Raw genomic sequence first — 16,367 nt, forward strand, 5'->3', positions numbered from 1 at the left:
GGTATCGGAACTGGAGTGTCGAGCCCTTTCATCAGCATCAAAATGACAGTATGATGCCAACACTGCCTGCTTTTTGTTGCACAACAGCCGGATTTCGCTATGAACGCATATGCGAGCGGCTGGTGCAGGTCTGCTGGGGCCAAGGTGTGTGTGTGTGTGTGTGTGTTTGTGTGTGTGTGTGTGTGTGTGTGTCGTGTGCGAGCGGTCAATCTAACCTCAAACACTGGCTCCTCTGACTCACTTCCACTGATGAAAAGGTGATGAAAAGGTGATGCAAATGTATAATCTGGAATGAGCTCATCGCGCTTCCTGCTTTTTGTAATAATAAATAACCCAAATTACAAATATTACTGTTGCTGGAACTCGGGTTTGAATGAGAAACGATGGGTTGAGTTCAAGTTCAGGGTGATGGGCTCAAAAGGAGCTAAGTGTAACGCTCGGCGCGACTGGTTTCAAAACGATCACCGCTGAATCTAGGATGATGTCTCAAATTAAATACAGTAAATTTAAATAAATATATAGATAAAGAAAAACACTAAACAATTCAAAACATAAGTAAACCAGACTCTCATCTAAGTACAAACTGTTTTGAAATTACATAAAGTTTGTCATAAATAAATTAAATATAAATAAAATATAAAATAAATAAATAAATAAAATAAATTAAATAAATGATCCTCTGAGTGGTAAATCATGAATTGTGAAATTGTGTGAGTCATAAAACCTCTTATGCTCTTGGCATGATTTGGAATCTGTTTATTGTCCAGAAAGCGATAATTAAATTACTAAATTTGTCAAAATAGTTATAGCTTCTTCAAATATAGGCGTTTGATACTTAAAAGTTCTAAATAATACAGAGCAAGAACCTTCTATTCATATTTCTCCTTTGTTTCAGTGTCACCTCTTGCTCAAATTAACATCTAGTCTTGATATGACTTTTAAACGTTTTGTGCGTCCTCGTTGACTGACCTGTTTTACATATTTCTTTTTGCAGGTGATTAAGGACTGCATTAAGGACTGCATCGTGGCTCGTAAAGAGAGCCCCTCGAGCGGCGGTCGCCCCTTCTCTCTGAGCGCCATCCCCAAAAAGAAACTGGTCAAACGGGACATGCAGAGCAAACCGTGGAATCTCTTTGACAACAACAAGCAATAGTTCAACATCTGGATTATTTTGTGGGGGAAACTGAACTTTAGTTTTTACATTTTGCGGCCTCGGTGGCTTTTTGAAGCAAACGTAACTGAGAAACTACACCTTCACGTGGCTTTATTTGCACAAAGGTTGCATCTGACTGGAGAGAGACTGTGGGATATTGTTCTTTTTTATATCTTACTATTTTATATACATTTTTCTTTCTTTTTTTTTTTTTTTTTTACATTACTTTATTTGGCTTGAAACTGTATAATGTTCTCTCTGGAAATCGCTCGCTGTTAGCCACGTTTTTAGCACGCAGTTATGACCATTAGACTGTAAATAATAGTCGCTTCCAACTGGTGGTTGAGGGACCAAAATGTGATCACAGTTCGATACGCTTTTATTTAATATTTTTTATAGTTTTTTTCTACACTAATATTGCAGAACCGTATCCAATATCGACGTTGATTTAGTTGTTAATTGTCTGCTAGGAGGTTTGTGCTGTATTTAATGATTTGGGGAAATAAATGTTGCAGGAATGAAAAGGTAAATTGTCTTTTGTATCATGATAACGCAAAAGAAACATAAAAAAATGAGCACCATGAGCGTCGTGAAACTGTACATTTGTCCTGTTGAATAAAAACATGAAAGGAAAGCTGGGTATCTCATTTTCAAGTACCGTGTTTTCCGGAGTAGAAGTCGCACAAGCCAGAAAATACATAATAGAGAAGAAAAAAACATGTATAAGTTGCTCTGGAGTATGAAATGCGGTTGCAAGTGTGAAAATAACAAATAATATCACATATAAGTCGCTCCGGAGTAAAAGTATATAAGTATAAGTCGCACCTATAAACCATAAAAAAAAAGGTGCAACTTGTTGTCCGGAATATACGGTATTTAAATCTATCTAAATAGTTAATATTGTGGATCTGGAGAAGGCTTTCGACCGTGTCCCTCGGGGTGTCCTTTGGGGGGTGCTCCGGGAGTACGGGGTCCGGGGCCCTTTGCTCAGGGCTGTCCGGTCCCTGTATGACCGGAGCAGGAGCTGTGTTCGCATTGCCGGCAGTAAGTCAGACCTGTTCCCAGTGCATGTTGGACTCCACCAGGGCTGCCCTTTGTCACCGGTTCTGTTCATAATTTTTATGGACAGAATTTCTAGGCGCAGTCAGGGGTCGGAGGGTGTCCGGTTTGGGGACCACAGGATTCCATCTGTGATGTTTGCAGACGATGTTGTCCTGATGGCCAGGGCCGGCCCAAGCCTTCAGGGGGCCCTAAGTGAAAACATTTTTGGAGGCCCCTCACCACGTCATCACAATCAGTTTTATTGCCATTGTCAGTGAACAATTCACATATGGGAACTTTCTTCAACGCAAACAAAGCACACCAAAACGCCAGGGCATCAGTTTGCCAGTTAGTTTATTCTCAGCACCTCACAAGCTCAAATATTGATAACTTAAATCCCACAATGCAACTTGGTATTCCGCTGACATCACCTCTACTCCCTGTACAAATAACACACATCCCAGATATGTTTTTGGGCGTATTTGGGGGCGTTAAGGGTCGACAGCCACAATAGAACATTAGTTTAAATTAATGAACAGGGGGGGGTCTGGGGGCTCTCCCCCAGAGATTTTCAGACCTTTTTTGGGTCTTCTGCTGCATTTTAATGTGGTCCAGCCGGCTAAAGTAAGAGTAAAATGTTGAGGTTGTAATGCTATAAAATGATGATGTGATGAAACTGTGCCAGGAGAAAATGATTAAAGCCAGTTATTAATACATTAGTGTACTTAATTACTCAATACAATATTGGCTATGAAAAATAATTATGGTCAAATTGATTCATTTTAACTGAAAATGTAAAAGTAATAGTTATCCTTACTAATTTATCTTTTACAGCTCCCAACTGTTCCTTCTTGCCAAAGTGACAAAACAAGTTATATTAAATTAAACAAATGGCATAAGCATTGCTTGATTAACAATTGACACTGATAAAACAGTGCAAACATGTTATTCCCAGAGAATGAACAGAACGAGAAGTGAAAGTCCAAACCTCGCTATTGTGAAGCGACTGCGTTTCTGCAACTTTGCCACTTTTATATAAAAATATATAGTATTATTCTATAACAGACGTAATTATAATATGTCTGGTTATTTTTCACTATCAATTTATTATAATTTATAACAAATAGTCTAATGATGCTTTTTAAATAAATTGAAATGTTTTATTGCTCTATTAAAAGTTAATTACAATATAAATGTTTGTTCTGATCAGAACACCACACACTGGACTCCTGCACCTTTACATTCCTCTCATTCCACTTTAAGAAGTCAAAGTAAAACAGACATCACGAGTCACGATTGATCTCACACATGGTGATGTGAGAGAGGGGACGCAAACTCAAACCGCTCATCTCTGACTGAGGCTGCACAGGGGCCCGGGACAGGGGCCCGGGACAGGGGCCGCACACTGTTCACTCCAAAGTCTCACGTCAGAGGTTCTGGACGAGACGGCGCTCGTCCGGACCGGATCTCCGCCTCTTAGTGACCCGGGGCATAGAGGCCCCTCACCGGCCTCACCTGCAGCTAACACTACGGGGCTGGTGTAAATGTGAAGCTTATTATCTTTCATTCACACATATTATTGTGCGCGGGGCAGAGCTCTCGTCGCCTCCAGCCTGAGCGAACTAACGTGACAGAATCGTGTTGTTTCAAACAGCAGCATTAACCGTCTCTTTGTAAGAGAAGTTCAATACCTGGAGAGTGTTGTTGAGTTTGCAGTTTCTTTACATCGTCAAGAAGTTTCTTCTTTCGTTTTTCGGCATCGGGGGATATATTCCTCTGGACATGAGGACCACGCAGGCACCACGTTCTGTTGTGTTTATGTTTTGCTCTTCTGCTCGCGCACAATGAAGTTGCCCAATCAGCGCAGGTTTGGTGTCTTGGTTGCCAGATTGTCATTACAAATAAATGCGGTTTGTGCCTTATATGTTACCGCTGTGTGTGCTTCCGCGCCAGCAGCGCTACTACACTAGTGGCGCACGCTGCGCTTGCACTTCTCATAAGACGGGTTGCCAGATTGGGGGCCCTACTAACGCCTCGGGGCCCTACGCAGCTGCTTAGTTCGCTTATAGGCTGGGCCGGCCCTGCTGATGGCTCCATCAAACCCGGACCTGCAACATGCACTGGGACGGTTTGCAGCCGAGTGTGAAGCGGCTGGGATGAGAATCAGCACCTCCAAATCCGAGGCCATGGTTCTCGACCGGAAAAAGGTGGCTTGCCCTCTCCAGGTGGGTGGGGTGTCCTGCCCCAAGTGGAGGAGTTCAAGTATCTCCGGGTCTTGTTCACGAGTGAGGGAAGGATGGAGCGTGAGATCGACAGGCGGATCGGTGCAGCGGCTGCAGTGATGCAGTCGCTGCATCGGACCGTTGTGGTGAAGAGGGAGCTGAGCCGAAAGGCAAAGCTCTCTATTTACCGGTCGGTCTACGTTCCTACCCTCACCTATGGTCATGAGCTTTGGGTAGTGACCGAAAGAACAAGATCGCGGATACAAGCGGTCGAAATGATTTTCCTCCGCCGTGTGGCTGGGCGCTCTCTTAGAGATAAGGTGAGGAGCTCGGCCACACGGGGGAGCTCGGAGTAGAGCCGCTGCTCCTCCACGTCGAGAGGAGCCAGCTGAGGTGGCTCGGGCATCTGTTCCGGATGCCTCCTGGGCGCCTCCCTCGGGAGGTGTTTCAGGCATGTCCCACCGGGAAGAGGCCCCGGGGAAGACCCAGGACACGCTGGAGAGACTTTGTCTCTCGGCTGGCCTGGGAACGCCTCGGGATCCCCCCGGAGGAGTTAGAGGAAGTGTCTGGGGAGGAGGAAGTCTGGGAGTCCCTGCTCAGACTGCTGCCCCCCCAAAAAATGCATAATAGAGAAGAAAAAAACATATAAATTGCACTGGAGTATGAAATGCAGTTGCGAGTGTGAAAATAACAAATAATATCACATATAAGTTGCTCCGAAGTATAAGTATATAAGTATAAATGTAAGTATAAGTCGCACCTCGGCAAAAACTATGAAAAAAGGTGCCACTTATAGTACGGAAAATAAGATAATGGTTTAATATTGCACCCGAAATGATTTGTATGATTCAAACGTGTTGCTGTGCTGCCTTAACCTTTTTAATTTCCAGTATCGTTACCAGCTCATCCCCCGCCCCCCCGTGTCATCCGAGCTCATTTGTAACCGAGGCTCGCCGCGGCGCTGGCCCGGCGCGGCGACTGGCCCAAACATGTAGCCCACTTCAAACAGCCGCGCAGAGAGTCACGAGATGATTCGCCGTGAGTGCTTTCGCCGCTGTGGATACCTCAAACACCTCAGCCGTGTTTACCCACCGACAGCACAGGCGCGGCTCGCATCAGGGCCGCCATTTTGGGAAAACAACAGTGTCGCCGGGGAAACGGACGCACGCTCTCCCCCGCGTCCGCACGTGGGCCGAGGCGTGGCACTTTGGGTGTTATTTGGCCTTAAAATGAAATACTATTATTACCCGCAGATTACAGTATCTAAAGGGACGTGTGAACAGTACTTATGAGTTCTAAGAGTCTCACGTGTGGCATATCAAACTGAATTTGCTTCTTTTTTGTTCAAATGTACAAAAGGGCCTTCACTGTCGCTTTGTGCATGACCTTTGAAATGAAAGAAAATGTCTAAAAGGAGTTTATTAAAAAAGCGTCATTCATAAAAACCCATTGGAGTCGATTCTGATTTAAATAATGGGACCACACTGTGATGGGTGGACTTAGATTGTTTTGTTTGCGTGAAAAAGAGCCGCTCTGAACTTGTGAAGGTTCAAATCTAGTCACATATTTGTGCACATATGTCATATTCTCACAGATACTGCAAAGCTGGAGTGGAAAGTCGCAAATTACCAATGACGTTGCAGTAATTGAGTCGATTTTTTGGTGGATATTGTGCTTTTTTGAGTCGATTTTCAAACTAGGGATGTCAAGATTATTAGGTTAGTTGATATTTTTGATTATTTTGCTCACAATTTAAGCGTTAGAACCCAAAAAATAATAATAATCATGAAAATAATACGTTTTAGAAGCAAAATCAAGTCGTTTTAGTTCAAGTTATCGTCCATAAAATAGACATAAATGTAAATAACGTTTTTTCCCCAGGCTGTTTTTGTCACATTTATCTGTATTTTGTCTTTGAGAAAGTTCAATTCCGTAAAGCCGGTCACAAACTTGAGGAATAGTCACATGTTAGAATCACAAGAATGAAAGAAAATTATTGTTTGGTCTTAATAATCGTGAATAAACGTTAAATCACAATGTTTTTTTAACCGTAACACTAAAGTTTTATATCTACTATGTACTTGAATTTGAGTATAATGTATGTACGTGTTGTTTAAAGGAGTTTATTAAAAAAAACGTCATAAAAATTGGAGTTGTATAAAGGGACCGCACTGTGATGGGTGGACTTTCATCATCATCGGTCATTTTGAATAATACAATCATGTCCTCAAGTCATTTTAGACCAAAGAGAGCGAGATCAATCAGGAGAGAAGGTTGTAATTTGGAGAATTAAACATGGACTTCTCATTTCACGAAAACCAAAACATTTGTGTCGAGTTTATAATGTTACTGTCTGATGTGAAATGACGACATCACGCGCCGCACTGGGACACGCCTCCTCTAAGCGACACAACATGTATGAAAGATATATTTGAAAACGACTTTAAACATACAAATGCTGGACAGAAAGTTACACCAAGTACGATCCCGTCAAAGACAGTAACAGTTAGAAAAACATGAAAACCTGTCATGTTTATTTTAATGTGGATAAAACGAGACATTCTTTTATCTTATAAAATCTTGTAGCGCAGCGATCCCCAAACTTTTTCCTATCAAAGACCCGAACAATCAAGATTTCAATCACAAGGTTTATTTTCAGGGGCCGGTTGAAGGGGGCGGAGCCTGTAACAACAGTAAGATGTGTACAAACCCTTCCATAACTTCTAAAATAGCTTAATACAGATGTTTCCTGTTTATTAGATGAATTGTCTGTATGTTTCATGGTAAACACGTGTAGAATAGACGGTCATAGCAACGCACTACAAAAGCAATACAATAGTACGTAGTAAAACATAGGTTACATTTGCTTCTGGGGACCGGTGGCAGATGGCCCACGGCCCAGTTTTGGCCCCCGGGCCGCTGGTTGGGGACCCCTGTTGAAAGGTTATGTTTAACCACAACAAAGTATAAAGTATTTCTAATTTATGTATTAGTTTGACTCAAATGCTGTGTTATTTCTCATAAAAAGCACAGTTTCATATTGTAAAAATAACTGACACTGCAAAACATGAATTTAGAGTTAATATTACTTTAATTCAGGATGCTATTTGTTGTATTCGTTAAGATGTATTTACTTGATGGACCTAGTTAAACAAAACTGAGCTACCGTATTTTCCGGACTATAAGTCGCACCTTTGTTCATAGTTTTGGCCGGGGTGCGACTTGTACTTATATTTATACTTATATACTTATACTCATGTGTGGTATTATTTGTTATTTTCACACTTGCGTTCCATACTCTAGTGCGACTTATATATGTTTTTTTCTTCTCTATTATGCATTTTTTGGCTGGTGCGACTTATAGTTTGGAAAATACACAAAATGATCTTGAAACCAGTGAAACATTCTGGGTGACACACAAATCTAAAGCGCTGTATTCAAGTCATTCAAACCGTTCACGTTTTTGCCTTTCTCGTTTCATGTCGTACGTGAACAGACGCATTAAAGCCTGCGCGCTCTGTGGAATTTCTCGTTCTCCTTCTTCCCCCAAAAGCCGAGCTCCTGGCAGGAATCTGACACGAGCCCTCCGGCGCTCCCACCGCACTCACAGGCGCTCACAGACGCTCACAGACGCTCACAGACGCTCACAGGCGCTCACAGGCGCTCACAGGCGCTCACAGACGCTCACAGACGCTCACAGGCGCTCACAGGCGCTCACAGACGCTCACAGACACTCACAGGCGCTCACAGGCGCTCACAGACGCTCACAGGCGCTCACAGACGCTCACAGACGCTCACAGCAGGCGCTCACAGACGCTCACAGACGCTCACAGACGCTCACAGACGCTCACAGCAGGCGCTCACAGACGCTCACAGACGCTCACAGACGCTCACAGCAGGCGCTCACAGACGCTCACAGGTGCTCACAGACGCTCACAGCAGGCGCTCACAGACGCTCACAGCAGGCGCTCACAGACGCTCACAGGCGCTCACAGGCGCTCACAGACGCTCACAGGCGCTCACAGACGCTCACAGCAGGCGCTCACAGACGCTCACAGGCGCTCACAGACGCTCACAGGCGCTCACAGACGCTCACAGACGCTCACAGGCGCACAGAAGCTCACAGGCGCTCACAGACGCTCACAGCAGGCGCTCACAGACGCTCACAGGTGCTCACAGACGCTCACAGCAGGCGCTCACAGACGCTCACAGCAGGCGCTCACAGACGCTCACAGGCGCTCACAGGCGCTCACAGACGCTCACAGACGCTCACAGACGCTCACAGGCGCTCACAGACGCTCACAGCAGGCGCTCACAGACGCTCACAGGCGCTCACAGGCGCTCACAGGCGCTCACAGCAGGCGCTCACAGATGCTCACAGGCGCTCACAGACGCTCACAGGCGCTCACAGACGCTCACAGCAGGCGCTCACAGACGCTCACAGGCGCTCACAGGCGCTCACAGACGCTCACAGGCGCTCACAGGCGCTCACAGACGCTCACAGCAGGCGCTCACAGCAGGCGGTCACAGACGCTCACAGGCGCTCACAGACGCTCACAGACGCTCACAGGCGCTCACAGGCGCTCACAGACGCTCACAGACGCTCACAGGCGCTCACAGGCGCTCACAGACGCTCACAGGTGCTCACAGACGCTCACAGCAGGCGCTCACAGATGCTCACAGGTGCTCACAGACGCTCACAGGCGCTCACAGACGCTCACAGCAGGCGCTCACAGACGCTCACAGGCGCTCACAGGCGCTCACAGACGCTCACAGGCGCTCACAGGCGCTCACAGACGCTCACAGCAGGCGCTCACAGCAGGCGGTCACAGACGCTCACAGACGCTCACAGACGCTCACAGACGCTCACAGGCGCTCACAGGCGCTCACAGATGCTCACAGGTGCTCACAGGCGCTCACAGACGCTCACAGCAGGCGCTCACAGACGCTCACAGACGCTCACAGACGCTCACAGGCGCTCACAGGCGCTCACAGGCGCTCACAGACGCTCACAGGCGCTCACAGCAGGCGCTCACAGCAGGCGCTCACAGACGCTCACAGGCGCTCACAGACGCTCACAGACGCTCACAGGCGCTCACAGGCGCTCACAGACGCTCACAGACGCTCACAGCAGGCGCTCACAGACGCTCACAGGCGCTCACAGACGCTCACAGGCGCTCACAGACGCTCACAGACGCTCACAGGCGCTCACAGACGCTCACAGACGCTCACAGACGCTCACAGCAGGCGCTCACAGGCGCTCACAGGCGCTCACAGACGCTCACAGGCGCTCACAGGCGCTCACAGACGCTCACAGGCGCTCACAGGCGCTCACAGACGCTCACAGACGCTCACAGCAGGCGCTCACAGACGCTCACAGGCGCTCACAGACGCTCACAGGCGCTCACAGGCGCTCACAGACGTTCACAGCAGGCGCTCACAGACGCTCACAGACGCTCACAGACGCTCACAGGTGCTCACAGACGCTCACAGGCGCTCACAGGCGCTCACAGACGCTCACAGCAGGCACTCACAGACGCTCACAGGCGCTCACAGACGCTCACAGACGCTCACAGCAGGCGCTCACAGACGCTCACAGACGCTCACAGACGCTCACAGCAGGCGCTCACAGGCGCTCACAGACGTTCACAGCAGGCGCTCACAGACGCTCACAGACGCTCATAGACGCTCATAGGCGCTCACAGGTGCTCACAGACGCTCACAGGCGCTCACAGACGCTCACAGGCGCTCACAGGCGCTCACAGACGCTCACAGGCGCTCACAGACGCTCACAGGCGCTCACAGACGCTCACAGACGCTCATAGACGCTCATAGGCGCTCACAGGTGCTCACAGACGCTCACAGGCGCTCACAGACGCTCACAGGCGCTCACAGGCGCTCACAGACGCTCACAGGCGCTCACAGACGCTCACAGGCGCTCACAGACGCTCACAGACGCTCACAGACAGTGGAAATGTACAGCCAAACGCTCACAAAGGGAACGAGCCAAAAGTGCCGCTCTGAACTGCACATGCAACACACATGTGCATTTGTGTGGCACATATTTGTGCACATATGTCATATTCTACTGCAAATCTGGAGTGGAAAGTCTCAAATTATGAATCATGTTACAATAATTGAGTAAAGTTTTTGGTGGATATTGTGTTTTATTGAGCAGATTTTCCAACAAGGCATGTCAAGATTATTATCCGTATTTTCCGGACTATTAGTCGCACCTTTTTTCACAGTTTTGGCAGGGGTGTGACTTATACTTATATTTATACTTATATATTTATACTCCGGAGCGACTTATATGTGATATTATTTGTTATTTTCACATTTGCAACCGCATTTCATACTCCAGTGCAACTTATACGTTTTTTTCGTCTCTATTATGCATTTTTTGGCTGGTGTGACTGATCCTCCGGAAAATATGGTAGGTTAATTGATATTCTTGAATATTTCGCTCACAATATAAGCGTTCGAACCAAAATAATAATTGTGACCATTTTAGAAGCAAAATTTAATATTTCTAGTGCAAGTCATAAAGACATAAATGTAAAGAACTTTTTTTCTGTCTGTTTTTGTCACATTTATCTTCCTTTTGTCTCTCAGACAGTTCAATCCCGTAAAGCCGGTCACAAATTTGAGGAACAAGAATGAAAGAAAATTAAAGATTTCCTTGTTTTTATGTCCCAGTCTCAATAATCTTGAAATAATCGTTAAATCGTGATGTTTTTTTTAATTGTAACACTAAAGTTTTATATCGTGCCATTGCTATTTCAAACATGTACTTGACCTTGACCTTAATTTATGTACGTGTTGTTTAAAAGACGGATCCAAAACGCTGCTAAAACTGCGTACTAGTATTTTGAGTAGTATTCCACATGTACTTTTTGCTTTTGCTTCAGTACAAATGTGGTAAAAACTGATAAATAAACCTCGTAAATACAAATTGACAAAAGTTTACATGATGAAAACCTGTTCCTCTTTTGTTTTTTCTGCTCCTCGTCCCAAATTATTCAGAAAAAGTGAGATCAAACGGCGTCATTACAGTTTTTATTGTTCAATGTGGGTGATTTCTATCATTTATATTCCATGTAACTCCAGTATGACTGTTGTAACTGACCAAATGACTCACGTCTTCTTATTTTGAACATTAAATACACTTTAAGAGCATTTTAAAGGACTTTTTGCACAAAGTCGCTAAATAAGGCCACAGTATGTGCTCGATTTAAGTGTTTTAACTATAAATCTGTGCCCGAAAACAACATTATAACACATTTAAAGCTCATAAAAGTCTGTTTAGCACAACACAGTGACACGTAAATGCTGTGGTTAATGCAGTAAACATAAACTTATGCCAGTCTTTTGTGCTTCGGGACAAATATGACTAAAAATATGACTAAAAACTCTATTTCTGCTGCACTTTAGATACTTAAGATTCCCTTTGCAGCTCCACGCATTAGTCACTCCGCTCCATCCACAGTCGCTCGGTCGATTAATCAGTCAATGTTGTCTTTTTGATTCACACACAATTATTTTTGTGACATTTATTTATTCGCTGACCTTTATTCAACCGGGAAAACTGAGCTGCAGCGTCTCATATTCAACAGCAGAAGAAAGAAGTCATTGATTTTAGAACGATGCTCTTGGGCCTGACGACTCCTGCCGTGGACACAGTGAACAGTTACCGCGGGAACGTACTAAAACGTGGCGAAAAAGGCCGTCACAGAGAAATGGATGACACAAACTGCAACGACAGTAAAGGAAAGGACAGACGTTACATTAGAGAGTCAAAAAATGGAAAAACTCACATTCGGTTTTGAACAGAAAATGGACAAAATGTGAAAGTCTGTGGACAAAGTGGGACGTTTACATGAGCCTTGATTCTTCTTTATTTTATTTTCTCACCTTTAGCATGTCCGTTTACTTACTTACTTTTTTTTTTGCTCACTCTCTGGTCTTTTTTGCGTTTTTTATGCTTGAAAACAAAAATAAGTTTAATCCGTCGTTTTACAGTTGACGAGTAATATAGCCAAAGTATTTACACCAGTAAGAGTAAAGTTACTTCAGAAAAACATTACTCAAGTAGAAGTACAAAGTAGTGGCCCAAGATATTCAACTCAAGTAATAGTACTATAACTTCTGATTTATGACATGAAATTAAAACATTAGCTCATGCACAAAAGGATGGACACAAACATGAGGAAGTGGCAGAATCATTTCAAAATAAAGCTTTTGCAACGAGTAGATTTACTCCCAGTAAGAAGAAGAAGAGTTCTCACTTCAATATATACGTGACTAAAGTAGGAGTAAAAGTAACGTGTCAGTAAATTAATCCAGGAAGTAAAATGTCTTGAAAAGGTGTGATATAAGTGAGTACTACCTGCTCCTCGGATAGTACTCTGTGTACTCTTGTTTGTGTATTTAGATTGCGTGAGCTGCTGTATTGTCTTGTCAGTGCGTCCACAAATCATAGAGATACTTCATTAGTGAGTTTGAGCTGTTGCCAGCGTCACTGCAACTGGAAAAACAGACCGGATATTTAGTATTAAACTACAACGGACAGAGATCGTTAAAGTGTGTTCTTTATAAACCGCAGTATTGCTCTAAAACGGCTTCATAATAAACGGCTTCATTGACTTCAGCCTCTTCGTAGTGGTATTTATGTGTTTTTATTGTTAAGAAATAACTAAATTTTTTAACTGACAGATTTTTTTTCAAACTAACTGATAGGGGGAAGGTGAAAACAGACATTTTCTGAGCACTCAGTCTTGAATTCAGGACAATACAGGATTACGCAAACCAAACAAAACTAATTATGAGGAAACAGTGTTATCATATGGTTAAAAATCAATGTTTTAATGGTTTATTTATTGATTGAGACAGAAAACGTGTCGTCCCTGGGCAGGTCGGTGTTATTAAAAAGATAAATGTCTCTTTTTCGGGGGAGGAAAGGGAAACCGGCACACCATAAATAGGTGTGGTAAAATAATTACTCAAATGATCTTAATCAGATGCAACAACGAGCAAAAAACTCCCTCATTTAGAACCAACGATCTCCTCCAGTCTGAACACAACCTGTTTTTATCAAAGCTCTCATTTGTGTGTCGCACGTGAGCGTCCTGAGTCCTGAAGCTGACTCAAGCAGACTGAGGAAGGACAGAGGACAGAGGACAGAGGAAGGACAGAAGAAGGACAGAGGACAGAGGAAGGGCAGAGGACAGAGGAAGGGCAGAGGACAGAGGAAGGGCAGAGGACAGAAGGACAGAGGACAGAGGACGTACAGAGGAAGGAGAGAAGAAGGACAGAGGGAGAACAGAGGACAGAGGAAGGGCAGAGGACAGAAGAAGGACAGAGGACAGAGGACAGACAGAGGAAGGACAGAGAACAGAGGGAGAACATAGGACAGAGGAAGGCCAGAGGACAGAAGAAGGACAGAGGACAGAGGACGGACAGGGGAAGGACAGATGACTGAGGAAGGACAGAGGACAGAGGAAGGGCAGAGGACAGAGGAAGGGCAGAGGACAGAAGAAGGACAGAGGACAGAGGACAGACAGAGGAAGGACAGAGAACAGAGGGAGAACATAGGACAGAGGAAGGCCAGAGGACAGAAGAAGGACAGAGGACAGAGGACGGACAGGGGAAGGACAGATGACTGAGGAAGGACAGAGGACAGAGGAAGGGCAGAGGACAGAGGAAGGGCAGAGGACAGAGGAAGGGCAGAGGACAGAAAAGGACAGAGGACAGAGGACATACAGAGGAAGGACAGAAGAAGGACAGAGGACAGAGGGAGAGCAGAGGACAGAGGAAGGGCAGAGGACAGAAGAAGGACAGAGGACAGAGGACAGACAGAGGAAGGACAGAGAACAGAGGGAGAACATAGGACAGAGGAAGGACAGAGGATGGACAGAGGAAGGACAGAGGACAGAGGGAGGACAGAGGAAGGGCAGAGGACAGAGGGAGGACAGAGGAAGGGCAGAGGATAGATGACAGAGGACAAAGGATAGAGGAAGGACAGAGGACAGAGGAAGGGCAGAAGGAGGACAGAGGAAGGACTGATGATAGATGACAGAGGACAAAGGATAGAGGAAGGACAGAGGAAGGACAGAAGGAGGACAGAGGAAGGACAGAGGAAGGACAGAGGATAGATGACAGAGGACAAAGGATAGAGGAAGGGCAGAGGACAGAGGAAGGGCAGAAGGAGGACAGAGGAAGGACAGAGGATAGATGACAGAGGACAAAGGATAGAGGAAGGGCAGAGGACAGAGGAAGGACAGAACACTCCAGTGGGACGGTGAGGGACTGTTGACTGTCCACACAAAAGGAAATGAGTGAGCGCACTAAGGATGTGATGTCATGCTGTCACTCAAAACTCATTCAATAAGTCATTATTATTAAATATCTAATAAATACTGTCATATTTATATAGAATTATTCAATTTAGCATTTCTATTAAGCCAAAGCAGTATTCACAGTCTCACATGTCGCACTAGCTCATTCTTAAATTAGTGCCATTCTTAATTTGAAAAAAGTATTATTTTGTAGCAGTCTAAACTCTTATAACTCTTATAAACTCGAGTTATGAACATATGATTTATACTCTTTATTCTCTTATAATCACAACCACACTGACATCTTATTGACCACTGATTCTTTGAGTCGTTTTTCCTTGATCCGCTCGAGTCACTCAGATGTCATAAATATACGTCTCCATGGCGATGTCATTGCACACATTACAATACAGAACTACATTTTCAGCATTTTTGTCCATCATCTGATTAAAAATAACTATCTGCAAACGAAAAATATAAAGAAATACATTATCTTCAGTCAAATCTACCATTCTGTGTGTCTGAATGTGTGTTTTCAAGTGATTGTATCTGTATGTTCCAGGCACAGGATCTCCATGGAGACGAGCAGGTGAGAGAAAGCTGCACAGTGCACCTTTAAGTCACATGGGAACAATGCAAACTCACAGTAAAAGTCTCTCATCTTGTAAACGTTGCACAGTTTTGAACTTTGACCTGTAAAACTATGCGCGCAAACGTTATGCATCCCAAATGTGCAGAGCCTGTGGAGCATCAGGGGCCCCCGGACAGGGCCCCTCTGTTATCTCTTCACACACAGAGGCAGCGGGCCAGGAATCTGAACCCAACGTCCCGGAAATTAAACATTCCAGTTACAGTCCAAACCTATTGAACAATGGAAACCTCCTTCCCAGAAACAAAACGTTAGTACGTTGTGTACAGTAAATCTCAGGGGCCGTTTGTAATTCCTGCATTTCACACTTTCTGCGATGGGAAAAATGTACTCGTGGCCCCTGACTCAGCATTTGGACACGTTTTCATCACGTCAGGTTTTGGAAGGTGAATCCAGCAGACGAGTGAAAGTGACCGCGGTCTGGAAAGAGTGTTGGAGCGTCTCCTGCAATGAGAAATGTGACGTGGCCCCGGCCCCTGACACGGGGCAGAGTTGGGAAAGTTCACTTTCTACATAAACTAGTTCAGTTCATGGTTCACACATTTTAAAATGAACTAGTTCAGTTCATAGTTCATACATTTTAAAATGAACTAGTTCAGTTCATAGTTCATACATTTTAAAATGAACTAGTTCAGTTCATAGTTCATACATTTTAAAATGAACTAGTTCAGTTCATTGTTCATAATTCAAAATTTTGAACTGAAGTTCACAGCTCCAAAAAATGAACTAGTTCAGTTATTTTTTTTCAATATTATGCTCTAATGTTTCTAAATTATCTCCACAGCCCAAATACAACCACAGGCAGCAATTATTGGATTAGTTTAATGCTGAAAATATGTGTCAGATTTCATCTTCATATCCAATTTTGAATCCTTTACCCAGGATTTACATTCACACTGAAGGGACAGACTTCCCCAGAGGCAAAGTTTGCACAGAAATGTTAGATTGTTCCCAGTCTCACCGAC

General features: G+C 44.7%; 1 protein-coding gene across 1 annotated transcript in view; it reads left to right on the top strand.

Moving 5' to 3' along the window:
- pla2g4ab (phospholipase A2, group IVAb (cytosolic, calcium-dependent)) overlaps positions 1-1,313 on the top strand; it is a 34,652-nt gene extending 33,339 nt beyond the window's left edge. The window contains exon 19 of the mRNA XM_072439069.1: positions 995-1,313. Coding sequence (XP_072295170.1) covers positions 995-1,153 — 159 coding nt within the window. The 3' untranslated portion in view covers positions 1,154-1,313. The remainder of the gene's footprint in view (positions 1-994) is intronic.
- Positions 1,314-16,367: the final 15,054 nt, after the last annotated feature.

The sequence above is a fragment of the Eucyclogobius newberryi genome, unplaced genomic scaffold (assembly GCF_026437365.1).
Source record: "Eucyclogobius newberryi isolate DKJ021-1_F unplaced genomic scaffold, fEucNew1.0.hap1 SCAF_9, whole genome shotgun sequence".
Taxonomy (NCBI): domain Eukaryota; kingdom Metazoa; phylum Chordata; class Actinopteri; order Gobiiformes; family Gobiidae; genus Eucyclogobius; species Eucyclogobius newberryi.